Source organism: Perognathus longimembris, chromosome 2 (assembly GCF_023159225.1).
Source record: "Perognathus longimembris pacificus isolate PPM17 chromosome 2, ASM2315922v1, whole genome shotgun sequence".
Lineage (NCBI taxonomy): Eukaryota > Metazoa > Chordata > Mammalia > Rodentia > Heteromyidae > Perognathus > Perognathus longimembris.
In genome coordinates, this window is record NC_063162.1 from 21,409,444 (window position 1) to 21,435,740 (window position 26,297).

Genomic DNA, 26,297 nt, shown 5'->3' on the forward strand with positions numbered 1-26,297 from the left:
AGCAAAAGAAGCTCAGGGACAGTGCCCAGGCCCTGAGTTCAAGCCCAAGGACTGGCAAAAAAAAAAAAAAAAAGAATGACCTGTTTTGCCAGGCACTAGTGGCTTATGCTTGTAATCCTAGCTACTCAGGAGGCTGAGATCTGAGGATTGCAGTTCAAAGTGACCCCAGTCAGGAAAGTCCTTGAGACTCTTATTTTCAATTAGCCACAAGAAAACCAGAAGTAGCTCTGTGGTTCTTGTTATGGGGTTCGAGGAAAGGGGTTCCCCATCCCTCCAAGAGCCCACCATTCAGAGACAGTCTCAAGGAAAAAGATAGGTTTATTGGGGGAGCATAAAGCAAACTGACCAGCCAGGAACACAGCACAGACTTGGGAGTTGCCACTGTGACCCCGAGCAGTCCTCAGGTTGGGGTTTATAAAGGTAAAAGCATAGCACAGATGTGGGTTTGATGCAGGGGATAGCAAGCAAGTGTGGCACAGAAGCAGAATTTGGGTGTCAAGTTGACCTAATCTACTCCCCCCAACATTTCCTACCATGTTTCCCTAATCAAGATGGCGTCAGCTGTACTCCCTACAACAGTTCTGTTGGGGGACAGGAAGCCAGCTCCATCTCAGATTAGTTAGGGAGGGCGGAGGCTGGCCCCATCTCCTCTGAGATCTCCCCCACCCCTGAACTTCAGAGTTGAAGGCCATGCCTTCTGCCTGGAAACGGGGGAAGATTTCCCCCTGGCAGTGAACAATAGTACCCCCGCCCCCCCCCCATCCACTCCAATTCTAACAAGAATGGTAGGTTGGTTCAAACAAATACTATGTAACAGGTTGTAACCTCATTGGCCACCTGAGTGTGGTGATCTTGACCATGCCTATATATCCCAGGCCTGAGTGCAGCTAGGGCTCAGCAGTTCCAGCCCCCTCCAAGTCTGGGCTGCCGCCCTGGCCAGCCAGTTTTTTGTTTGTTTGTTTTTGTTTTTTACTTCCCCAATAAATCCATCTTTTCCAGCTTTTTACTTGAGTCTGAGTGGCAGACTCTTGGAGGGCGGGGAATTCCCTCCCTTGAACCCTGTAACAGTTCAAAGTGATAGAGTGCTAGCCTTGAATGGAAAAGCTCAGGTTTACACCCAGGCCTTGAGTTTAAGCCCCATGACCAACAAGAAAAAGAGAGAGAGGAAAAAAATGACTTTGTATTAAAAAAAAAAATCTAGGAGCCAAGTACCAGTGGTTCAGACTCTCAGGAGTCTGAGATCTGAGGATCAAGGTTCAAAGCCAGCCCTGGAGGAAAGTACTTGAGACTCTTATCTCCAGTTAACCACCAGAACACCTTAAGTGGCACTGTGGCTCAAGTGGTAGAGCACTAACCTTGATCTGAAGAGGTCAGGGACAGTGCCCAGCCCCAGAGTTCAAGCCCCACCGACAAAAAGAAACAAACAAAAAACTAGGCACTGCTGGCTCATAACTGTAATCCTAGTTACTCAAGAGGCTGAGAGCTAAGCATCTCCATTCAAAGCCAACTCAAGCAGGAAAGTGTGTGACTCTTTTCTCCAATTAACCACACACAAAGAAGCCAGAAGTGAAGGTGTGATCCAAGTGGTAGAGCACCAGTCTTGAGGAAAATATTTTTCTCTCCTTTTTCTTTCTTTTTTTCCAGTCCTGGGCCTTGAACTGGGAGCCTGGGCACTATTCCAGAACTTTTGTAGTTCAAGTGATAAAGCCCTAGCCTTGAGCACAAATAGGCTTAGGGACAGCACCCAGACCCTGAATTCAAGCCCCAGGACTGAACAACAACAACAAAAAAAAGTCTCAGATTTTCTTGCCACAGCTGGTGTCAAATCCTAAGCCTCAAATCCTAGCCTCTTGAATAGCTGGATTACAAGTGTGATCCACCAGTATCCAGTGAGGAGCCAACTTTTGAAACAGGGACTCTCTATGTTGTATCCAGGCTGAACTTGAACTCAAAATCCTCTTATCTTTCTACCTCAACTTCCCAGTGCTGAAATTAAGGCATGTGCCACTGTACCTGGATTAGCTGTATATCTATCTAGCTATCTATTTATTTATTTATTTATTATACTGGGGTTCGAATTCCACTATGTTTGTCTAACTGCTTCTGAGCCAGAAGATTCATTCTTGAAAAAAAAGAGCAGAGCCAATTTCTTCTTCTTTTTTCTTTTTGTCAGTCCTGGAGCTTGAACTCAGGGTCAGAGCACTGTCCCTGGCTTCCTTTTGATCAAGGCTAGCACTCTACCATTTGAACCACAGCGCTACTTCCAGCTTTTTCTGTTCATGCAGTGCTGAGAAACCCGGGCTTCATGCATGCTAGGCAAACACTCTGCTAAGCCACATTCCCAGCTCCCCCCTCCTCCCTGCTTTTTTTTATTCTTATGTTAGTTGTGGGGCTTCAACTCAGGGCCTGGGCACTGTCCCTCAGCTTTTCACTCAAGGCTAGTGCTCTACCACTTAGACCCACAGCTCTACTTCTGGATTTTGAGTGGTTAACTAGAAATAAGAGTTCCATGGGGACTTTTCTGCCTTGGTTGGCTTTGAACCCTATGAACTATGATCCTCAGGTCTCAGCCTCTGAGAAGCTAAAAATACAGGTGTGAGCTACCAATGCAATTTCAAGGGTGAGAGACATGTGGCAGAAAATATAGAAAGTCCAGGCCAAGTGCCGGTGGCACACACCTGTAAAAGTCTATCACTCTTATCTCCAATTAATCACAGAAAAAGCCGGAAGTGGGGCTGTGGCCAAGTGGTTAGAACACTAGCCTTGAGCAAAAAGGAACTCAGGGACAGCACCCAGGCCCAGAGTTCAAGCCCCAGAACCAGCAAAGAAAAAAGGAAAAAAGTTCTAGTCCCATCTGGACTATATAGCAAGTCTCGAAGTTACATATTAAAACCTTATTTCAAAAGAAACAACAAAAAAAAAATAGAGGCAGAAACTGGAAAGCTCAGGGTTCAGGGTTCCAGACCAGTAGGAGATAGGGGCCAGTGTAGCTGGGGGGGGGGGGGGGGGAGGGGGGGCGCAGTGTAGCAAGACTTCATCTTAATCAATAAGCCCAGCAGGATGCATGGGTTATTTCTACTAGAAGGGAGGAGGGGGGTATAGTTCTAGGCAAAATTTACAAGCTCCTATTTGATTTTTTTTTTTTTTTTTTTTGCCAGTCCTGGGGCTTGGACTCAGGGCCTGAGCACTGTCCCTGGCCTCTTTTTGCTCAAGGCTAGCACTCTGCCACTTGAGCCACAGCGCCCCCTCTGGCCATTTTCTGTATATGTGGTGCTGGGGAATTGAACCCAGGCCCTCATGTATAGGAGGCAAGCACTCTTGCCACTAGGCCATATCCCCAGCCCACAAGCTCCTATTTGAGAAATAACTAAAGCAAAAAGAGGTGAGAGTGTGGATCAACAGTGCCAGCCTAGCAAGTATGAGATCCTGAGTTCAAACCCAAGTCCAGGACTGGGGGAGAGGGAGAGAGGGAGGGAGGAAAAGGAAGACAGGGAGAAGGAAAAGAGGGGGAAGGGGAGCGAGAAGCTAATAAAATAGTTAATCTTGTATGACTTTCACCTTACACATAAAGACAAAAGCATACAGGGGGGCTGGGGATATGGCCTAGTGGCAAGAGTGCTCGCCTCGTATACATGAAGCCCTGGGTTCGATTCCCCAGCACTACATATACAGAAAATGGCCAGAAGTGGCGCTGTGGCTCAAGTGGCAGAGTGCTAGCCTTGAGCAAAAGGAAGCCAGGGACAGTGCTCAGCCCCTGAGTCCAAGGCCCAGGACTGTCGAAAAAAAAAAAAAAAAGCATACAGGGTAATGGTGGTTCAGGCCTATACAGTAATCCCAAAATTTTAGCTACTCGGCTGAGATCTAGGTTCAAAGACAGCTCAGGCAGAAAAGTCTACAACACTCCTATCTCCAACTAATCACCAAAACTCTGGAAGTAGAGCTGTGGCTCAAGTGGTAGAGCACTAGCCTGAGCAAAAAACCTAAAGGACCTGGGTACCGGTGGCTCATGCCTGTAATCCTAGCTACTGGGGAAGCTGAGATCTGAGGCTAGTGGTTTGAAGCCAGCCTGGGCAGAAAAGTTCTTATGAGACTCTTATCTCCAACTACCCACCCCCAAACCAGAGTGGTGCTGTGGTTCAAGTGGTAGCACTAGCCTTGAGCCTCAAAGAGGCTCAGGGATGGTATCCAGGCTCTGAATTCAAGCCCCAGTACCAGCACAAAATAAAATGAAATGAAATAACCCAAACATCAGCAAAACTGCCTGTTCTATAGGACACTGCTATTAAGTTAAAGACTTTCCACCTCTCCCTACTATTACCCAATCTTTTTTTGCCAGTCCTGGGGCTAGGGCCTGGGCACTGTCCCTGGCTTCCTTATGCTCAAGACTAGCACTCTACCACTTGAGCTACAGCGCCACTTCTGGCCATTTTCTATATATGTGGTGCTGGGGAATAGAACCCAGGGCTTCATGTATACGAGGCGAGCACTTTACCACTAGACCATATTCCCAGCCCTGTAGCTTTTTTTGCCAGTCCTGGGCCTTGGACTCAGGGCCTAAGCACTGCCCCTGGCTTCCTTTTGCTCAAGGCTAGCACTCTGCCACTTGAGCCACAGCGCCACTTCTGGCTGTTTTCTATATATGTGGTGCTGGGTGCTAGGGAATCGAACCCAGGGCTTCATGTATATGAGGCAAGCTCTCTTGCTACTAGACCATATTCCCAGCCCCCTTCTGTAGCTTTTTGCTTTGTGTTAGTCATGGAGCTTTAACTCAGGACCTAGGCACTGTTCCTGAGCTTCTTCTGCTCAAGGCTAGCACTCTCCCACTAGAGCCACAGCACCACTCCTGGCTTTTTCTGTTTATTTGGTGCTGAGGAATCAAACTCAGGGCTTTGCGCATTTTAGGCAATCACTCTACCAAATAAGCCACATTCCCAGCTCAATGTTTCCCAGTTTTTTGTGGGTTAATTGGAAATTTGGAAATAAGAGTTATTAATATTTTCCCTGCCTCAGGTCCTCAGTCCCTCCCATTAGCACCCAGATCCACCCATACCTAAACTTCCAGCTCTAGAGCTATAATGGGCCACTTCCACTCACCATTCAGACCTACCTACTCCCCCTTTAGCACCAGAGCTATATAAGCTACTACCTGGATAACATACAGGGGCCATATTGCTCCCTCTCCTGTGGGAGATATGGCCCTACTTAATAAACCTTATAAACCTTCTTTTCCTGTCCGTGACTATCTCTGCATGGTCCCCTGGGATGGCTGAGACAGATTCTTTCAAGAGTCTCATGGATTTGTCTACTCAAACCTGGATCCTCAGATCTCAGCCTCCTGAGTTGTGAGGATTAGTCATGAGTCACAAGTGTCTGGCTGAACTTCAGTTCTGAGGTGCTGAGGACAGAACCCAGGGTCTCACATCTGCTACACATGCCTTCCTCCATTGCTACACCTCTTACCCCTGAACCTCCGTTTGCTTGCTTGTTCAGTGCAAGCAATAAATATCACCTTCCAAAAGTCCCCATGAATGAGACCAGAGGTGTGAACCAACAATGTTATTTTTTTTCCTTCCTTCTCTGCCTTCTTCCACATTCCACATCTCCAATCTAGGAGATCTAAGATTCAGAGTATACAAGGACTTCTGTCCAGTAAGTGGTAATCCTCTCGGTCCATTCAACTGATAGTGATCATCAAGGAATCTGGCCAAGCTAGTTGTATGGAACGAGTAGCCTTAGGGGTAAGTGGTGACAGTATTAAGATAAGGCCAATCCATGGACAGTATTGAGGGAAGGGGTCAAGGCAATTATTCCTTTCTCTATACCAAGTCAAATCCAGCCTCTTCCAGATACTCTTACAATAGCAACGTCAAGACAAGCAGAATATATGTATCTGATGTTAATATATCTAGTAAATACTATGTGTGTGGGAGAATGCTGAGCTAGGAGACTGGGCATATATACATTGTTTAGTTTGCATCTCATCAAGCTTCAGGTACCAAACTCAGAGGGTAAAAGCTAAGTTCAGAGTATGACAATCAATTGTCAAGGTCATTCAGTTAAGTAAGGGGAAAAGCTGAGATTCAAACCTAGCTATCTACAATTGCAGACCAGTTCTGTAGATTTTGTACCGCTTTTATCCGTCTGAGAGTAGAGCTGAAGGTGAAGTGACTCTCACACTGTGGGGCTCCCTTCATCCTAAACACACAGGAGAAGGTCTCATTCCTAGGAAGATCATTTTATCGGTCTCTAGACTGCATCCTTCCATCTTTCTATGATCCTCAGCAAAGAACTAAGTTGGAAAAAAGGGGTCTCATAAATAGTTTATAGGTCCCTCCACATCTGCATCCTCCCCCAGCCGGCCAAACCAGCTGTGTAGACTCAGAGCCTGAGTTAAGGAAACCACCCTTCTCAGCCAATCCCCTTTAAGTAACAAAGGGAAGCCCCCCCCCCCTTTAACCAATCTAGACCAGATGCTCTAGGGTACCCGGGGCCCACCCAGCTTGAGAAAAAGAAACTAGAAGCTGGGGACCCCAGGCCTCTCTCTTTTTCTCCTGAAGGCCGCTCCCCTTTCTCTCCTCTCAGTTATTAGGTATTTCCTGTTTATGAGGCAGCTAGGGCCAGGCACTTAGGAATGGTTGGGGATGAGCCCCTCCCCTCCAAGTACTGGGTGGGAGAATCTTAGTAGTACGGGGATGTTTGGGAGAGTCCTCTCCAGGGGAAGTAGTGCTTTTTACATAGATTATTCCAACACCACTTCCCCCTCCCCCCCTCCATGGTCTCTGCTCCTACAGGTAGGGGGCACTGAAGGGGTCTGCTTTCTGTTCTCCAGTCTCCATAACCTTCAAAAGAGAGCAGAGGACGGCGGGGGGGGGGGGGGGGCGGGGGGAGGGAAGCAGAAGAGGCCCGGGTTGGAAGGAGAAAAGGGGGAAGGGAAGAGTGTCTGGCAAGAAGTCTTGCGTATCTCTACACCCTCCTCTTCCCCCACCGTCGCCGCCCCCAGTACAAACCTAATGGTCATCTGCTGCCTCCTCCCTCCCTTTTCCCCCAGCAAAATGCAGTTCCAAGGCCTTAGGCTAGGAAGGGTTAGACTCGGCTAAATTAACCCTTTTAGCTCCAGTCCCAACTGGTTCAGCAAGCCAGAGATGAGTAGCTAATTTAGGAGGGTTTGCTTTAGGATAAATGCTGCTTTTCCCAGAGAGCACAGGGTGGAGCACGCAGCCGGCGGTCTCCAGAGTAAGACTGGGGGGTCTCCACACACAGAGCTAGGGCAGGGGGTCCACAGTCCTTCTGCCCCCCCCCTCTTCCCCAGGGGTGGGGGGAGGGAAGGAGAGCGAGCGAGCGTGGAGCTCACATTCACAGCCCTGGCTCCACCCGCTGCAGCTAGATAAGCCCGCACCCCCGGGCTTACACAGACACGCTGTGGTAGATTTCGTCTCCCACCGCCCTTCACCCTCCCATTCTGGGGTCTCTGCCTCAGTCTCTTTTTTTTTTTTTTTTTTTTTAAAGCTGCGTCACAGGCGAGCTGTTCTCCTGATGGCTCCCGGCTCCTCGCCGCCCGCCCGCTGCGCGGCGCACGCACGCACGCACGCACGCACGTCGTCTCTCCCGGCGCGCTCTCCTGGGTCACTTTGACACGGCTCTCCCCTCCCACTAAGCAGAACAATTAGCATATTAATAAAGCCCGGCCCTGCTCGGCGGGGGCTGGAGAGCCGGCGCCTGCTGGAGGGGGACCGTGGGCGCGAGCGGCGGCGGCAGCGGCGACGGCGGCGGCGGGGCGGCGGGGCGGGTGAGCGGCGGCAGCGCACAGACACGCACGCGCACACGCGCACACACGGACACACACTCCCGGGGACGCACACCCGCGCGCACACACGCAGAGGCAGCTCGCCTTCCTGCCTGGCTTCCTTCCTGTCTGCTCCGCGCCTGACAGGCCTCTCACTAGAGCCTGGGGCCGCCCGTACGGGGCTGAGGCCGGGGACGAGGCCGGCGGTGAGGGCAGCGGGAGCCGCAGGCGGCGGCAGCAGCTCATGCCCAGCCTGTCCCTGCGAGGGGCGGGCACCGTGACTCGGCTGGGCCCCCAGCGGCGGGCGATGTGAAGATGTCAGTGGGCTGTGCCTGTCCTGGTGAGTGGGGCGCGCGGCCTCCCGATCCCTCCCTCCCTGACCCTCCTCATGAGTCCTTCACCTCTTGTTTGAGGAGAACTTATGTGGGGTGGGGGCGTCGAAGGCCTGGGGGGCCGGGGGCTCTAAGGGTAAGCGGGGCCTCTTTTGAGGGAGGGTTTTCTCATCTGTGTAAATGCGCAGCAGCATTTCATACGGGGAGGGGAGCTGAGAATAGCTTGTATGGGTTTTTTTTTTTGGGGGGGGGGAGCTAAATTGGGAGGGGTAGGGGACTGAAATTCCCAGAATTCCAATGTGGTAGCCAATCAAAAGTAAGTCTGGACTTTTGACCCCCCCCTCAGGTCATCATAGAGTTGTGATTGGATGGTTTGGGTTGCCCCCCCTTCTTTGCTGTCTACTGCTTCATATGTACTGTGATGCCCCTCTCCCCCAGACTGTTTCTGAGCATACTGGGGGAGGAATTGATTGTGGCCCATCTTGTCCCCTCCAATTCTGCCTGTTGCTAGGGAAGGTTGTCCCTCCTGAGGGACAGAAGGTATTCCTAAGGGGTGCCAGATAATTGGGCCTTTGGGTCTGGCATCTCTGACTTAGTGTGTGTGTGGGGGGGGGGGATCTGACAGCCCCCAGGTAAGCTAGGTAATAGAGTGAGATGGAGAGAGTTGAGTTAGGGGAGTAATACTTGATGACCTCTCCTCCCCACAAGTGAGAACTTGAGAGAGGACCATTATGTGTAGATCACTACCTCCTCCAAACAAATACCAGCTCTTGTCAAGGGCTGGCCTGTATGTGAGTCTTTTCTTGTGGGAGGAGGGTAGGTCCTACTTCAACTGCCAGGAAGAAACAGAAAAGCCATGTGACAGAGGGTCTCAGAACACTGCTACCAACTCCAAGCCTCTGGGTCCTCATGTAGGTCCTCTTGTCTGTTGGGATTCAGCTTTCTCCAGGAAGTCAAGTGTCCCTGAATCTAGCCTAGTGTAGATGCTTTGCCTTTCCATGTGTCCTGTTCTCTGAGAGGCCAACTGGACCCTTCCCCTAACACTCTCTCTCTCTCTCTCTCTCTCTCTCTCTCTCTCTCTCTCTCTCCCCAAGGGAAGCTGCCAGGGCAGAAGCTTCCTTGAAAATCATATGATCCAAACCAGGCTGGGCTGGGCACACACTTCAAGTGCCTGCCAACCTGACATTTAAGGGACATGGGGCCTAGTGGGAAGGCTAGGAGAGTCTGAGGATCCTGGAATATCCTGGTAGAGGAACCCCTAGCTCCTGATGCATAAAGGTGAAGGAGAGGAGGAAAGGAAAGAGCTTGCCAAACTGTACTCCTGTCTGGCTCCATCATTCCTCCTATCAGTTTGGTGTGTATGCTTGAGTGTGTTTCTTTTTTTTTTTTTTTTCCTTTGTAATTGGTCCACGCTGTAGGCCCATTCCCAGCTGCTGTCCCTCCATCTCCATACACAGGAGAGTAAAACCAAGGGCTGAGTCCTAATCTTGGTTCTTAGGAGAGAAGGGTAGGGGATGTGAATGGAGGGGATGTCAAGTTGGAGGTGGATGGAAGATTGATGCTGAGGTTGGAGACATATTCTCCAACTCCTGGGTCAAGTAGGGGAAGAAGAAAGTTTTTCTACTCAGTCTCTGTGAGTAGCTTAAGGACAATATGAAGACCTAGACCCAGGGGTATGTATGTGTGTGGGGTGTGGAACTTCAGTCAGTTCTTCAAAAGTCTTGTTCCTTTTGTGTGTGTGGTGGTCTGGCTAAAGGAGAGGGGACAAAAGATAGCTTAGAATAAGGAAGGCTTCTTTTTTTTTTTGCAAAGAAGTCTTGTGGATTGATGCAGTAGAGGATGGATGGAGGTTAGACTTCAAGGAGAACCACCTAGGGAGGGGCTTGCAAGGTGGGAAATGATAGGAGCTAAGATATGAGAGAGGGAACCAGAATTGCATGGGAGGGTGGGAGCTCATGTTTAAACACAAGGGCATCATATAACACTCTAGGCCCAAGGACCCCACTACCACCTTGAGCAGCCCTGGAGTGAGGGCCCAGACACCCTGGCAAGCAGCCTGCTGCCTGCCTGCCTGCCTGAGTCTCTCCTTTGTGCTCTGCTGTCTCCTGGCTCCTCCTCCTCCCCCAGCCCAGCAGAGACAGCACATGCCCCACACATGTGACTGAGGGAAGCCAGAACACACACAGATACACACACATGCATACGCGGGAAGACCACAAGCTACACGGACAACACTTAAGCTCCCTAGTGCTTCTGGGGTGGGAAATAGCTTCAGGGGTGAAATGGCCAGAAGCAGGGACAAGCCTTGCTAAGGGGTAAACTCCCTGGGCAGGATGCTGAGGGGCCAGGGCTTGTGTGGGGTAGCATGTGGCTCCGAAGGGTTAAAGAAGGGAGGAGGGGGAGGGGAGGAGGCAGCAGTGGTGGCGGCTGGGAGCCAGGAGAGGAGGATGGCAGAGCGCCAGGCCAACGGGAGGCCGGGCACAGACAAAGGAAGGGGGGGCAAGCACACTGGAGGCCTGGGTCAGGGGCCCGGGCAGGGGGCAGTGCTGGTATCTCATTCTGTGGTCTAGGGCAGGCTACTATCTTTTGAGGCCCCCTTCAGAAGGAATGAGTTCTCTCTTGTCTACCACAGCTTTTCTTCCTCATCACCATTGTCATTCTCCCTCTCATACACACCAATTTTAGGGTCTTTTAACTCAAACTTGTTCCCTTTATCTGGATGGTCTCTGCCCTGAGGACTAGAGTTGGGTCAGTGCAGAACTTGCTACAGAAAGGGAATCACATTTGAATGATAGTCCAGAGTCTTGATACATCTTGTTTAAGGGCCCTCCTCATAGTGAAGAGGGAGGCCCCTCGTACCTCCTATCTGACTAGATGGACTAGATGGGGTTCTGAGCTCTGGACTTTGGGCAGAAGCCAGAATCTCACTACTGTACCATCCCCATGTGGACAGTCATTTGAGGCTTAGAAGGGGAGGGGAATAAGAATTGCTGAGATACCCAGGGCTGGGCTTATATAAACTAGGGTTAGAAGTCGAGGGTTCCAACCTCAGGCCTTCTTGGCTGTGATTTTTTTCAAGTTAGGATGTTTGACCATTTATGTGTGTCTGGGTATAAGCCAAAGGTACTGCTTGATCTATTCAATTTGGAAAGTTTAAGGAACAGATGATAGGAATTGCCTTGTCAGTGGGGGAGGAGTATATGGCTAATCCAGAGTTGGGCTGCAAATTTTCTAGGCAGTAGGAATATTTTATTTTTATTTTTTGCCAGTCCTGGGGCTTGAACTCAGGGTCTGGGCACTGTCCCTGGGCTTCTTTTGCTCAAAGCTGGCATTCTGCCATTTGAGCCACAACACCACTTCTGGCTTTTTCTGCTTATATGGTACTGAGGAATTGAATCCAGGGCTTCAAGCATGCTAGGCAAGCACTCTACCACTAAGCCATTTTCCCAGCCTAGTAGGAATATTTTATGCCCTGGTGGTAGGCAGTATGCTGCGAGGTCTGGCCAAATGTCATAGATTTCAATGTTCAGGAGAGCTAGGGTGTATTTTGTGGCTGTGATAAGGAATTGTGTACAGGTTTCAGGGAGAATAGTATGGGGGGTGAGTCTTTGTAACAAATTCTCAGGGTTGTGTATGGATAGTGTATCTATATTTTGTTGTGTGTATTGTGGTCAGGGTGTATATATGTATCCCAGGTCCCAGTGTGTATGGAAATCAAGATTTGACACAGATTCTGTTATATGTGTATCTGTCTGCATGTGTGTGTACAGGTTTGAAGTATATCACAGTGTATTTATGATGATTTGCATAAAAGTTAGAAATGTTATTTATGTGTGGAGAATGTTCAGACAGCCAAGTGAAAGTGGTTTGTTTGTTTGTTTGTTGTTAATTGTTGTTTTGCTAGTCCTGGGGCTTAAACTCAGGGCCTGGGCTCTGTCCCTGAGCCTGTCTGTGCTCAAGTCTAGCATTCTACCACTTGAACCACACCACCACTTTTGGCTTTTTCTGTTTATGTGGTACTGAGGAATCCAGCCCAGGGCTTCATGCATGCTCGGCAAGTGGCAAGCACTCTACCACTAAGTCACATTCCCAACCCTGAGAGGTGTTTTGTTGGTAGGTTTCTTTCTTTTTTTTTTTTTTTTGTGATGATGCTGGGTCTTGAACTCAGGACCTTGCACTCTCCCTTGGCTTTTTCCACTCAAAGTAAATGCTCTACCACTTGAACTATGCCTCAGCTGCCAAATTTTTGCTGGTTCATTGGAGCTAAGAGTCTCAGATTTGTCTACCTGGGCTGCTTCGAATTGTTATCCTTGAAAGAATCAGTCCCGGCCATCCCAGGGGACCACGTTGAGATAGTCACGGACAGAAGGTTTATAAGGAGGTTTATTAGAGGGGCCACATCTCCCACAGGAGAGGGAGCAATATGGCATCTGCGCCTTATGCAGGTGGTTACTTGTAACTCTTTGGGCTAGAGGGGAGGCGGGTTTGGCAGGAAGGAGTTCAGGTCTGGGTGGAGCTAGGGGCTAGTGGAAGGGGCCAAGGACCTAAGGTGGGAGAAATGCTAACAATCCTCAGATCTCAGCCTCCTAAGTAGATAGTATTACAGGTGTGAGTCACCTGTGCCCGGCTATTACTGCAACCAACGTGTATCTCATATGAAATCCTGTGCTTGGGATTACGTGTGCATATAGTTGGAAGGAGGTAAGGAGTAGAGGAGACACTCAAATTGCAAAGAAGAATGAAAGTAGCATTCCCCCCCCACCAGAGAGAGAGAGAGAGAGAGAGAGATGAACGTGTGTGTTTGCTTGGATGAGTGCCCACATGTACACCTTTCCTGTGTTTTTCCTGTCTGTCTAGGTTGTTCTGGATCACTATCCAAGTTTCAGAAGTATATCCTTTATTTATCACCTCTCCCTTCAGATAAACCAGGCTCTGCCACAGTAACCACTTTTCCTTTTTAATTTTTTTTTAAACCAGCATGTTGGGGAGGACTCATGAGCCCCTGTCTTAGGCCCCTGTTGGAGACCCCTGGATGGGCAAATTTTCCTTTCCTGGCCCTGAGAACGCTTGGATGGTAGTAGAGAAAGGGTCTATCTAAGTCCAGGGTTGGATGTTATTAGGTAGATTGGAGACTAGGGAAGCCTGGAGTGGCCCCTCACCCCCTTTCCTCTAATCAGTGTTTACAGGCTGAAGTCAGAATGTGTCTCTTGTCAAAAATATCCCCCAGAGCCTCCCCACCCCAGCTGCTCTGGGATTTCACCAGGGGAGTCCACAGTGGCAGCCCGGGCCAGCTTTCAACCTGAGATCGCGGGATCGAGGGCGATTGGGGGAGGTTTGGCGGGCGGATTGAAGATATTGGAAGTCTGCAAAGGCCAGCCAGCACACTCCTCCCCCTGCCTGTGGCTTTGGCTTCCTTGCCCACCCCAGTGCTCCACGCCTGGGTCTGGAAGGGTACATCTCGCTGCTGCTCCCCCTCACCCCCGAGGCCTCTTTTCCACCCAGTTCTCTGGGCCCAGTCCTCAGGATCCCCAGTCTGCGGGTCTCCTCTTTTGTTTTTCTCAGCAGTCCCTCCTCCCTCCCTCCCTCCGCTCTTCCTCCAGCTTGCAGGAGGGGGCGGGGCCGGCGGGGGCAGCTCCACCCTCCGCCCGCCCTGGGGCCTCATTCGGAGTGAGGCTCGGAGAGGAGCGGGGAGGAGAGGGAGGGGAGAGGAGGGAGAGAAAGGGAGAAAGGAAGGAGCCGGCGGGAGCTGCGTGTGTCTGTGTGCGAGTGTGAGTGAGTGAGTGAGTGTGAGTGCCAGGCTCGGCTTCTCCCGCTGCCCCAGCGAAGGGGCCCCGTGTCCTGGGGCGGGTGGGCTGCTTGGAGGCAGAGGCAGCGAGAGGCGGCGGCGGGGAGAGCCAAGGAGGAGGAGGAGAGAGGAAAGAGCGGAGCAGCCATTGTTGAGGGAAACCTTGCAAACAAAGAAGGCTCTGGACTCCCCGCGGCCCCCCGCCCCCCAGGCCGGCTCCCTGGCCCCCAGTCCCAGACCCAGTGACCATTATAACTTTCCCCCGGGGCTGTGGGCGCCGCGGGGCGGGCCGAGGCTTTGCCTGTGAGTCTTTGTGCGCCCGGTGGAGTGGAGCCTCCTATATAGGCCGGCCTGTCCCACTCGGGACATGAGCGGCTGAAGTTGGCCCCACCTCAGTCCTCACCCCTGCCAGGGTCTCTCTGGGTTTCCAGGTGGTCCCCGCATCTCTCCTGGCCCCCTCAGTTCTCCCAGGTAAGTCTGGGCACCCTGCAAGCTTGTTGGGGGTGGGCGGAAGGCCCTCCTCTGGCCCAGGCCTGGTATGTTCGAAGTCGGAGAGGTGCCCAGCTTGGAGAGGCCTGGACTGCAGTGCAGGCTTCCTGACCTGTAGTCAGCCCCCAAAGGGAAAGGGCCTGCCCTCAGGTCAGGCTGGTTACCATGGGAATGCCCAGTTGGAGGTACCCACTATTCCTAGGATGCAGCTTCCAACCTAAGAAAACTTTGTAAGTTTTGGGTTCCTGTTTTCCTCTCCCACTTCCTAAAGGATCCTAGATTGCTGGGAAGGGGTGTGTGTAACTCCAAGGCTGGATGGCACATCCTCTTCATTGCCACCCCCACCTTGCTCTTACCCTGGCTGTTGGGGACCAGCAACAAGGGAGACAGATGGTCTGGGTGATGTCCCTCCCCTTCCCACTCCTAGCTCCTTGTACTGTAGCTCCTGGGAATTGCTTTAGCTCTGGAGAGGTGTTGAGTTTGTTGTGTCCATTCACTGGAGGTGCAGATAGAGGCCCCGAGCTTTTGGCTTTTAGCTTCTTAGAACTGTTACCCAGCCCAAAACAATGCTTTGTCCAGAGAGAGAAACCAAGGTTTCTGAGACTTTTTTTTAGAATTGGGGAGAAACTCAGATGTTATAATTTCCTTCTCTTCAGGTTCTTCAAGTGACCCTAAAACTAAGGGAGAGTGTTAGTTCTTTTGAGGAAAGGATGGCCTAGTTAGGAGATCGGAGCTAGTCCTGAGAATTTCAGCTATTGAGTTCACTGCTCAGGCCTGTTCTCTGGTGCACTTCTTGAATTTGAAGTTTGAGCTTCCAATGTGGCCTTAGTCTGCTTGTCTGTGAAGTAGAGAGGACTTGGGGGCTAGGTGGGGCTATTGCTTGCTGGAGACACAGGCTCAGTCCAAGACTGGCATGGGAAGGCAGTTTGTGTGGTACTTAGAGCATGTGGACATGGCCCATGAGAGCTCCAATAGGTTGAGGGCCTTTTTTGGCCACCCTCATTCTGCCTGGGGCTGCTGAGTTCCAGCCCTTAGTAGGCATGTTGGGGCGAGCTGAGGATGGAAGCCTGTTGGGCAGGATGAGACACACTCATGTGCAGACACACACAGACTCCAACTCTTGGCACCTTCAGGAACTGTGTAGTCTGAGCCCCTCTGGGACCCCCTTTTTGCCCACAGTGTGAGGAGGGGCCTTTGGGGAAAGAATTAAATGACATATTGGCACAAGGTCTTCCTTTGTCTCTTTCCCTCAGGAACAAAATAGATTTTGTTTCTAAATTGGGGAGGGAACTCACATAGAGACATTGAGCTACCCTTCCAAATGCAATCAAATTTGGGAATCCTGTGAAAGCAAATATCACTGGGCCCTCAACCTTTGGGACCATGCTTTGGTTTTTCCTTTCTGGGAGGGAGGAGAAAAAAATAGTTCCTGGCTTCTCCCTAACTGTGAATTTAACCGTTCAAGTAAAAAAATAGTATTCTAGGAACCAAATATGCTGCTAGATGAGGTGGGAAAGAGACTGCATACATACATGCCCAGATATACATCAATGACTTCTGTCTAGTTACTACTTACCTATAGACTGAGACCCCAGGAATCTAGAATGCCACATTTCCCATGTTCCACGGGAAGTAAAATTGGATCCAGTGGAGGCTCCTCCATTCACTGCAAATCTCAAGAAAAAAGGGACTGAGGCTTGGGTTTCTGGTTTGGAGACAATACTCTACCCAAGGTGGGTGTGGGGGCTGGGCTGATAAGGGAGTGGCGGTTGGTGGGAGTGGGGGAGAGACTGAGGCCCAACTGGTTATCTGATGGGCGGCACCCCCTCTTTATCTTTCTATCCCTTACCCTCCTAAAACATTGAGGGTGGAGGAGGGGCAGAGAGCTCTCCCAATCCCCCTTTCTCCTCCCCACCTTGGTCACTAGAGAGCAATAAAGGGGTCAGATGGTAATTGAGGATGTGGTAATTAGAATATCCGGGCTTGAGTCCATTCTGTCAGGTGTTGGGGTGTTTTTGCTTTTGGTTTTTGTTGGTTGTAGGGCTTGAACTCAAGACCTTGGCTCTGCCCTGAGCTCCTTTGATCAAGGCTAGTGCTCTAGCACTTTGTGCCATAGCATCACTGCCAGCTTTTGAGTGGTTAATTGGAGATAAGAGGGGTAAGGGGAATGCCAGCTAGCTTCAAACTGATCCTCAGATCTCAGCCTCTTGAGTAGCTAGGATTACAGGTGTAAGCCACAGGCTGGATAGCCTGGATAGCCTGGCTAGATAGTAGTTGGGTTTTTATGTTGTTGCTGTTATTGTTTTGTTGTTGTTGTTTTTGCCAGTCCTGGGGCCTGAACTCAGGGCCCTGTCCCTGAGCTTCTTTTGCTCATGACTAGCACTCTACCGCTTGAGTCACAGCGCCACTTCCAGCTTTTTCTGTGTATGTGGTACTAAGGAATCATCCCAGGACTTCTTGCATGTTAAGCAAGAACTCTGCCACTAAGCCACCTTCCCAGCCCATGGATAGTGGGTTTCTTTGTTTGTTTGTTAATCTCAGTCCTTTATGATCTTTGAGCCAGATGAATTGCCTCATCTGTAAAACAAGAACGTTTTCATAGCAGGGCTACTTAGGAGGTTGAGATCTAAGGACTGTGATTTGAAGCCAGACTGAGGAAGCAAAGTATGTGAGACTCTTACCTCCAGTTAACCACCAAAAAGCTGGAATTAGGTAGAACACTAGTCTTGAGCAAAAAGAAACTCAGGGCTGGGAATGTGGCTTAGCAGTAGAGTGCTTGCCTAGCATGTACAAAGTCCTGGGTTCAATTCCTCTGCACCACATAAACAAAGTCAGAAGTGGTGCTGTGGCTAAAGTGGTAGAGTGCTAGACTTGAGCAAAAAAAGCTCAAGGACAGTTTAAGCCCAGGTTCAGCCACACACACATATACAATATTGCCATAAACACTGCTACCTCACAAAGTTGTGATGATTAAATGAAACTGGACAAAAAGGGGATTATCAAGATTCTAAGTGTGTGTGTGTGCTCGCTCCTTCCTTCCTTCCTTCCTTCCTTCCTTCCTTCCTTCCTTCCTTCCTTTCTTCCTTCCCTCCCTCCTTCCTTCCTTCCTTCCTTCCTTCCTTCCTTCCTTCCTTCCTTGCCTATTTATTTTTTGCCAGTCCTGGGACTTGAACTCAGGGCCTGAGCACTGCCCCTGGCTTCCTTTTTGCTCAAGGCTAGCACTCTACCTCTTGAGCCACAGTGCCACTTCCAGCTTTTTCTGTTTGTGTAGTGCTGAGAAATCGAACCCAGGGCTTCATGAATCCTAGGCAAGCACTCTACCACTAAACCACATTCCCAGCCCCTGGATCTTTATTTATTCTATGATTTCTTCTCAGCTTGTTTCTCTTTTGTCCTTCAAGGTTCAAAGAAGCAGGGTCTTGAGTATGGGTTGGCATTATGGCTGAATACTCCCAATTTATTTTCTTTCTTTCCCTTTTTTTTTTTTTTTTGAGAGAGAGTGTATGTGCATATGTACCCATGAGAGCTTGTATTAAGGGCCGTGTGTGTGTATGTGTGTGTGTGTGTGTGTGTGTGTGTACACATGTCCTAAAGTTTAAACTCAGGGCCTTAACACTTTTTTTTTTTTGCCAGTCCTGGGCCTTGGACTCAGGGCCTGAGCACTCACTGTCCCTGGCCTTTTTTTTGCTCAAAGCTAGCACTCTACCACGTCTGGCTGTTTTCTGTATATGTGGTGCTGGGGAATCCAACCCAGGGCTCATGTATACAAGCCAAGCACTTTTGCCACTAGGCCATATGCCCAGCCCCACATTAACACTTTTAGCCTTTTTTTTTTTTTTTTTGCTAGAGCTAGCACTGTTCATTCAACATGAGCTCCATTCTAGCTTTTGGTGGTTAATTGGAGATGAGTTTCATGGACATCCCTGACCAGGCTGAGATCTCAGATCCTTAGATCTCAGCCAGTAGCTAGGATTACAGGTTTGAGCCACTGATGCATGGTTTCACTCAGCTTTCTCTGACCTTCTACCACTTCGCCATTCCTTTCTGGTTAATTGGAGATGGAGTCTGGAAGACTTCTGCTCAGGTTGGATTGGAACTGTGATTCGCCAGCTCTTAGATTCCTGATTAGCTAGGATTACAGGAATGAGCCACTGGCACCTGGCTGCCCCCACTTTCTTAAACGGGATGGGAGCTAGATTTGGAAGAAGTGGTAAGTGCTTCCTCCCCCAGGATACCACTCCCTTGGAACCAGGCTAGGGGGCTCCAGAAGACCAGTCTGAATCCACATGGTCTCTCTCGAAGGCTTCCAGCAGAGCTCCCAAGAGGAGCTCAGCGAATTCTCTTTTCTCTTGCTTTTTAGGTTGTTCGTCAAAGTCATTCAAGCTGTACTCGCCGAAGGAGCCCCCGAACGGCAACGCCTTCCCTCCCTTTCATCCCGGCACCATGCTGGATCGGGATGTGGGGTAAGTCCCTTGCTTATTACTTCTTAACCTTTCTCCCTTTTTACCATATATGAGGCTCCTACCTGGTAGGGGGAGGGACTGACCCCTCTCAATAATCCCTATCTCCACCCCCATTCTCATAGCTTCTTCCCTTATACAGCCCAACTCCCATGTACCCGCCTACATACCTGGAGCCTGGGATTGGGTAAGTGGGGTCCAGTGGGGAATGAAGTGCTTTCATTACCTGGGTAAAAGCAGAAGGGAGGCAGTGTGGGAAGGCTCTGCTCCTACCAACTTCCCCTCTTAACTTTTCCAGGAGGCATACACCTTATGGTAACCAAACTGACTACAGAATATTTGAGCTTAACAAACGGCTTCAGAACTGGACAGAGGTTTGGCCAAGGGGAAAACGACTGGGAGGGTGGAGTCTGTTTAGATACCATACCCTGTGGGAGGTTTTATGGCCCATACACTCTTCTGTTTGTGCTCTCTTAGGAGTGTGACAATCTCTGGTGGGATGCTTTCACAACTGAGTTCTTTGAGGACGATGCCATGTTGACCATCACTTTCTGCCTGGAAGATGGACCAAAGAGATACAGTGAGTGCCTCTGGGTGTCCTGCTTTGAGGGTATATACTTCCTGTGTGGCTGTATGATCTGATGGTGTGTCTGGAAGTGCCATGAGTTCCATCTTGGTAGGGAAGATACCTCTGCCTGACCCCCTCTTTGAAGTCCCTCAGTCCTGAAAAATGTCCCATCTCTACAGCCATTGGCCGGACCCTGATCCCACGCTACTTTCGCAGCATTTTTGAAGGGGGTGCTACGGAGCTGTATTATGTCCTAAAGCACCCCAAGGAGGCATTCCACAGCAACTTTGTGTCCCTCGACTGTGACCAGGGCAGCATGGTGACCCAACACGGCAAACCCATGTTCACCCAGGTCAGCAACCCAGCAGGATGTGGAGCACCCGGGCACCTGGGTTTGATTTCTTCTCTCCCAACATGTACTCAGCTGTTTCTTAAGGAGGATTAATGGGAAGTGGTCAAATTAAAAGGGAGGGCAGGCATACTTCAGCATTCAACAGACAGTTATTTGATTTGCGCCTGTTTTCTGGGCCCCATGGGTATACAGCAAACAGGAGCCTGTCTTCATAGCATGCATGTGTCCCTGACCTCATGGGGGAAGGACACAGATCTTTTAAGCATTGCAACTATGCATGTGTACAGATAGGTACGTGTAAGGCCAGGTATGAGTGGGGCATGGGATGGGGTGGGGTTGCTGTGATAGTTACATACCCATATTGGTGTACAGATAGCAGAAGTGTATGCAGTGAGAGAGCTGTGAACAAAGGGCAGGACTATAACAGGCATGGTTTCATGTGTGTGGGGAGGGGACACGGTTGTGACAAGCCTGTCCCCAGGTGTGTGTGGAGGGCCGATTGTACCTGGAGTTCATGTTTGATGACATGATGCGGATAAAGACATGGCACTTCAGCATCCGACAGCACCGAGAGCTCATCCCCCGGAGCATCCTTGCCATGCATGTGAGTTTGGGGCAGGACCCAAGACACAAGGGATAGGGCAAGCAGCCAAAAGGGGAGATTGGGCCTGTCATTTCATGATCTTGACTTGGAGAGAAGAGGAGGGTTTCTTCATCTGAAAAACAGGCTTAGTGCTATAGTCCCTCTTCTCGTGAGAATTACATGCTCAGATGAGTAATGAGGGCAGTGAGCAGATGCAATCAAGGTGCCAATGTTCTTGTCTTTCATCTAGGCCCAGGACCCCCAGATGTTGGATCAGCTATCTAAAAATATCACCCGGTGTGGGCTATCCAATTCTACTCTCAACTACCTCCGAGTGAGTTTCTGGTACCCATCTCTGCCCCATCCTGTTTGGTCACAGTCCTGTGTCTCTTTTATGACATGGTCTTGTCTACTCCCAGCTCTGTGTGATACTTGAGCCCATGCAGGAGCTCATGTCCCGCCACAAGACCTACAGCCTCAGCCCCCGAGACTGCCTCAAGACCTGCCTTTTCCAGAAGTGGCAGCGCATGGTAGCGCCTCCTGGTGAGTGCCTTTCCCCGTCCTTACTAGGACTGATGCAGTTTCCAAGGCTGCATTTTTTGTTTTTGTTTTGGTCCGTTATGGTCAGGCTTGGGCCTGGGCACTGTCCCTGAGCTCTTTTTGCTCAAAGCTAGTGCTTTACCACTTTGAGCCACAGCTCCAACTTCGGTTTTCTGGTGGATAAGAGTCTTAGACTGTCCTGTCCTGGCTGGCTGTAAACCACAATCCTCAGATCTCTGCTTCCTGAGTAGCTAGAAATACAGGCATGAGCCACTAGCACCTGACTTCGAGGCTGCATTTTTATCTTATCAAATTCTCTCTGTCCCTTCCTTGCTCTTGGACTACTAGACTGAGGAAGGGGTAGGCTCAGGCTTCTGAGGAGTCAGCCTGCAGAGCAGGGGATCCAGGGCCCTATTCTACTTGGATTTTCTTTCCTGGCACAGCGGAACCTGCACGGCAACAACCCAGCAAACGGCGGAAACGGAAGATGTCAGGGGGAAGCACCATGAGCTCAGGGGGCGGCAACACCAACAACAGCAACAGCAAGAAGAAGAGTCCAGCCAGCACCTTCGCCCTCTCCAGCCAGGTACCTGTAAGCATCTCGGCTTTCTTCTCTCTTCTGGGCTGCCCCACCACTCACCCTTGACCCCTATCTGAGCCTCAGCAAGTTCAGGCATAGATGCAAAGACAGTTTTCCCCAGTATACACTGCCAGTATGAGCTGACTCTTTACTTAAGAGAGAATCCTTGGCAGGCACATGCATACATGCATAGTTAGGATCACAGACTCAGCCACAGCACATAGAGTATAAAAGGAGAGAGAAGGGGAGCTGGGCATATGGCCTAGTGGTAGAGTGCTTGCCTCTCATACATGAAGCCCTTGGTTCGATTCCTCAGCACCACATATATAGAAAAAGCCAGAAGTGGTGCTGTGGCTCAAGTGGTAGAGTGTTAGCCTTGAGCAAAAAGAAGCCAGGGACAGTGCGCAGGCCCTGAGTTCAAGCCCTAGGACTGGCAAAAAATTAAAAATAAAAAAATGAGAGAGAGAGAGACATTCAGGTCAGATAACCACAGGAGCATGTTATCAGAAATACATTCACTGATAGAGGAATATATAGTCTTGAAGGTGGCTGTAGATCTAGAATACACATGCATCCACACATATTGCCCTCCCTCTTGGTTTTGATCTGTTCCCTCCCTCTGGCTTGTGGACAGAAGAGTAAGATGAATTAGGAAGCTAGGGAAATATATTGATGTTTCCTCCCAGAGTCTAATGGATATAGGCTAAAGGCTATGATACTCTAGAGCCCCTCAGTGAGAAGGATTCCAGGAGCAGAGGGTGTCAGAGTAGTTGGGGTTTTAAACTCGGGAATGTGGAGGGGGAGGGAGGTGTTGAGCTTCTAGGATGGGTATGGGGGTTCTGGGGATATCTACTGCCCTGGGCCGGGCGAGCCCCTGCCCCGATTATGTTTGGGGACCTCCGCCACTCTCAGGATGTGATGGTGGTGGGGGAGCCCACCCTGATGGGCGGGGAGTTCGGGGACGAGGACGAGAGGCTCATCACCCGGCTGGAGAACACCCAGTTTGACGCGGCCAACGGCATTGACGACGAGGACAGCTTTAACAACTCCCCTGCACTGGGCGCCAACAGCCCCTGGAACAGCAAGCCTCCGTCCAGCCAAGAAAGCAAATCGGAGAACCCCACGTCACAGGCCTCCCAGTAAAGGCCCTGCCATGACCACCCAGCACTCTGCCTGCCTGCCCCACCCCTTGCAGCCCCAGGGAGCAGAAGACAGAATGAAGAGACTGAGCATCTAAATGGGCAGCCTCCATCCACCCACTTCAGGGAGGAACTGACTCACTGGGGGCAGGTGCCAAGATTTGCCCCCCAGTGGCCCTGGGTTGGGCTGGCCCCTGCAGAGCCTTTTGGGGGAAGGGGGTTCTCATGTGGATGCCTACATGGACCCTGGGCCTCAGAAATGTTCTGACCCTTCCACCCTATTCCCAGGGCATTTGCCTCCATTCTCACCCCAGGTTCTGGGTTCCCTACCCTCCTGATTTACCCACTTCAAGCCTGGGGTTGTCTATACCCACAGCCCTTAGGGGCCTAGCGTTATGGGGCTTGTTTGAATGCCCTTACCCCCTAGGTGGCTGCTCTGGGTTCCTTCTCCCTTCTACCACCTGTCTCAGCTCCAAGTTTTTAAAAAAATAATATTATTAAAAATATAAGTTAAAAAAAATTCATGTTTCCCCGTTCCCCATTAAAAACCTAGCTACCTCCCTCCTCCTAGAAAGCAGGCTGGGGGGGGGGGACTCGGACCCAGGTGGGGGTGAGAGAGTGGGGACAGGAGGGTAATGCATACCATTTTATATAGTTTGAGAGCTTCAGACCAAGGAGACACTGCCATCTCCCCTTTTTCTCTGGGGTGATTGGAGTTGGGGAAGGCCTGCCATGTTGTGGGGGTGGGGTCACTGATGGCCACATCTTTGTGACAACCCCTGCTGTTGTCTGGACTCTGGCCTGCCCTCCTAGTGCTTGTGACTCTTATCCCAGCCTCATTCTTCATCCTCATGTGTATATTCTTTACAGTTCTCCACTAGAGCAGCTGTCTTGGATGGAGGGAGGGGAGACCTCCTCCCCTTGGATGTTGGGAGGGAAGGGAGCAGCCTTGTTTGCTGTATTTTTTGTTTCTGCTCAGTCATGCAGGCATGGGATGGGAGAGGGGCTGGGTCGGCTCTTCTCTGAACCCCCTTCCATAGTCCTTCAAACTCCTATATAATACTAGCTCCCCTCCACAGAGAGGGAGAGGAGCCTCTGAGGACATCCTAGCTGTAAGCCAGGGAGAAATAGGCCTCTGTTCCCTCCTCAGCTGAGGTAGAGGGTCTTCATCTCCCATTTCCTACCCTTTCTCCCCAAAGGGAAGAGGGGCAGCCAGGATCTTCAGCTCCTTTTCACAGTTGAACATGTGGATGTTCAGAGCCAGGGGAAAGCCAAGAGCAGGGTCCCTTAAGGCTGGGCCCGGCTCGTGGCCTTTCTGCCATTTCCTGTGGCCAGTCTCAGGAGGTGTCAGTGCCACCTCTCTCCCCACTCTTCCCTCTGGAATATGGGGTCCTCCCAACCCTATTTTCTCCATTCTAGCCACACTTTGGGTTGAGTACTGTGTCAGGAGCTGAGGGAAGGGGTAAGGAAGATACATGTCCCCACCCCTGTAATGCCTTTTTTTTTTTTTTTTTTTTTGGGCCATTTGAGTCATGTATGGTACCAATCAATAAAAAGACTTTTTGGTTTGAGAGTGTCCCGGTTAGTCTTTATGCCAATAAATACTCTTCTTAAAGGCAGTCTTTCCCCTCTCCTGTAGTTCCTAATAGGAACTTCCCTTCTCTCCCCTCCATCCTAAATTTCCTTCATTCTTCTAGTGGTATTTTCTTGAATTGTCCTCTCCTTCATCCTAGGCCCCAAAATTTGTCCCCAGGTTTTGCATTTGGCTCTCTCTACCCCCCACCCCCAACTGTTGTCTCTCACCTCTAGATGAGGTTGCTCTCCTGAGTGAAAGCTTCTGGAACCAGATGGATTGGATGGATTCGATTGTTGAAGCATGGGAGGGCAGAGTGGCAAATGGTCCTTGCTTAGGAGGGGACTTGGGTCTGAGGATCTTGGGCCATTTATAGTGCCTACAAGACTTCTGTTTTGTGTGAGATTCTTACCCCAGCCTCACCTGACAGCCCCCAGCTTGTCAGCCTTGCTGAGAACTAGTCACCTGGGCTAAATAAAATGAGCTCCCTGGATGGAGGATTAAGAGAGGAATAGAATTGCTTATCTCCTACTGACTGGGTGGGGAACACCTAAGCCTTACCTCTAGATGGAAAGAGGAATTAGGCACTTTCAGATTCACTTCCAAGGAGTTAAAAGCCTCCCAAGTCCCCTCTGGACCACTATTAAACTATTATCAAGATGAAGTGAGTTGAAGGTGGAGGTCTCTTTTTCATCTGAGTCAGGGAAAGCTGAGGCCTCTGACCATTACCCTACTGAGATGTCTGGATGTGAAGTAAAACCTGATCTACATTTCCACCTCTTCTCCCCAGCTGGCAGGAAGATATCATGGAGAGAATTGTCTGGCCTTCCCCAACCTCCAATCCACATGGTTTCCTTGGCATTGCCATGGTGCCAGCCCAGCTCATAGCCCAGTGCCTCAGGACCCAAGGATTGTACTTGTACCACCTCCCACTTTCCTGTAGGCCTGGGCTGACATTTACTGGCCAGCTGCTGTTACCAACTCACCTTGAGAGTTTTAGGTAACACCTGCAGTGGGTCTATGGCACTGAGTGCACATCTGGGTTTTTTGTCTTACTTATGTGCCAGTTTATGTATGTGATTGCAGAGTTGAGAGAACTTGTAAATATACATGCCTGAGTGTGCATGTAGGCATGTGTATGTGTGTCCATATATGTGTTAGTGAAATAATCACTTCAGCTAGTATTCCTTGATACCTCTAGGTGCAAGATGGAGAAGACATGACTCTTGTGTGGGAATGAAGGCTCTACATAATGAGAATGTGCTGTTAAGTGTTTCACAATGAGATTGTGTTGGGTTATTGGCTGCTGGGCAGTAGTTGTATGACTGGGTTGTGTACTTTTCACGTCCTGTACATGTGTGTATTGGGGAGGGTGTCAGGAAGAAATCGATCCCCAAAGCAGAGCAGGGGAGTATGGGGGTAGGTCAGAGAGACAGGGGAGTTCACTATTTGAATTCAGGAAACAGTGGCCAGTGTCTTCCTCTGGAGCTTCAGATTTAGCTCTTTCCCATTTGCTCCCATAGCAATGGTAGTCAAAGCTCCTGATGAAGAGGGATTAACTGAGGTGAAGGAAGAGGAACCCTCCAAGGCCTTCATCTCCTCAATTTTCAGGTGTAGGTGTCAGCCCCAGCATGCTGCTGGAGAATGTGTCTGTCCAGCTAGGGGCCCTGAACTTAATTCCAAACCTCTGTTCCTCCAATTTGAACTCCAAATCAGCCTGATTCATCTCATATTTTAAACCTGGACTGATCCAGCCTGAGCTCTAGTCCCTTTCCTAGGAACTTCATATAATCGAGCGCAACATCTAGTTCCTTTTATACCTGAGCCCGGATTTCTAATTTTCCAAAGAAAGTAATCTGTCCACCCCAGGCCTCTTTCATCTGAACTCAAGCTCCTTTCCTAAAACAAAAAACAAAAGAAAATACAAAACGTGCACACCTAAATAATCCTTCTAGGGTCTAAACCTAACTATTTCATAGTTCTCCTTACCTTGGGGATTGGTAGATAGAGACAGGAAGGTTAGATCCTCATATCTCAGCCTCATGAGTAGCTAAGATTACAGGCATGAGCCACTGGCATGAGGCTTAATCTAGCTTTTTTGCTAGTTAATTGA

At 50.1% G+C, this 26,297-nt stretch overlaps 1 protein-coding gene across 4 annotated transcripts; it reads left to right on the forward strand.

Annotated features, from left to right (window-relative positions):
* Positions 1-7,624: 7,624 nt before the first annotated feature.
* On the forward strand, positions 7,625-24,182 carry Ldb1 (LIM domain binding 1). 4 transcript variants are annotated; one of them, XM_048338390.1, is made up of 11 exons: positions 7,625-8,123; positions 18,750-18,852; positions 18,992-19,036; positions 19,148-19,223; positions 19,327-19,429; positions 19,597-19,769; positions 20,251-20,373; positions 20,603-20,686; positions 20,772-20,895; positions 21,336-21,484; positions 22,385-24,181. In XM_048338390.1, exons 1-11 carry the CDS (start codon positions 8,099-8,101, stop codon positions 22,613-22,615), a joined length of 1,236 nt encoding a protein of 411 aa, XP_048194347.1. In that variant the 5' UTR covers positions 7,625-8,098; the 3' UTR covers positions 22,616-24,181. The 4 variants fall into 4 exon arrangements, with proteins under 4 accessions (XP_048194347.1, XP_048194348.1, XP_048194349.1 ...); XM_048338391.1 differs by having other exon boundaries at positions 7,799-8,123; positions 21,336-21,478; positions 22,385-24,182; XM_048338392.1 differs by lacking the exon at positions 7,625-8,123 and adding an exon at positions 13,835-14,371 and having other exon boundaries at positions 22,385-24,182.
* Positions 24,183-26,297: the final 2,115 nt, after the last annotated feature.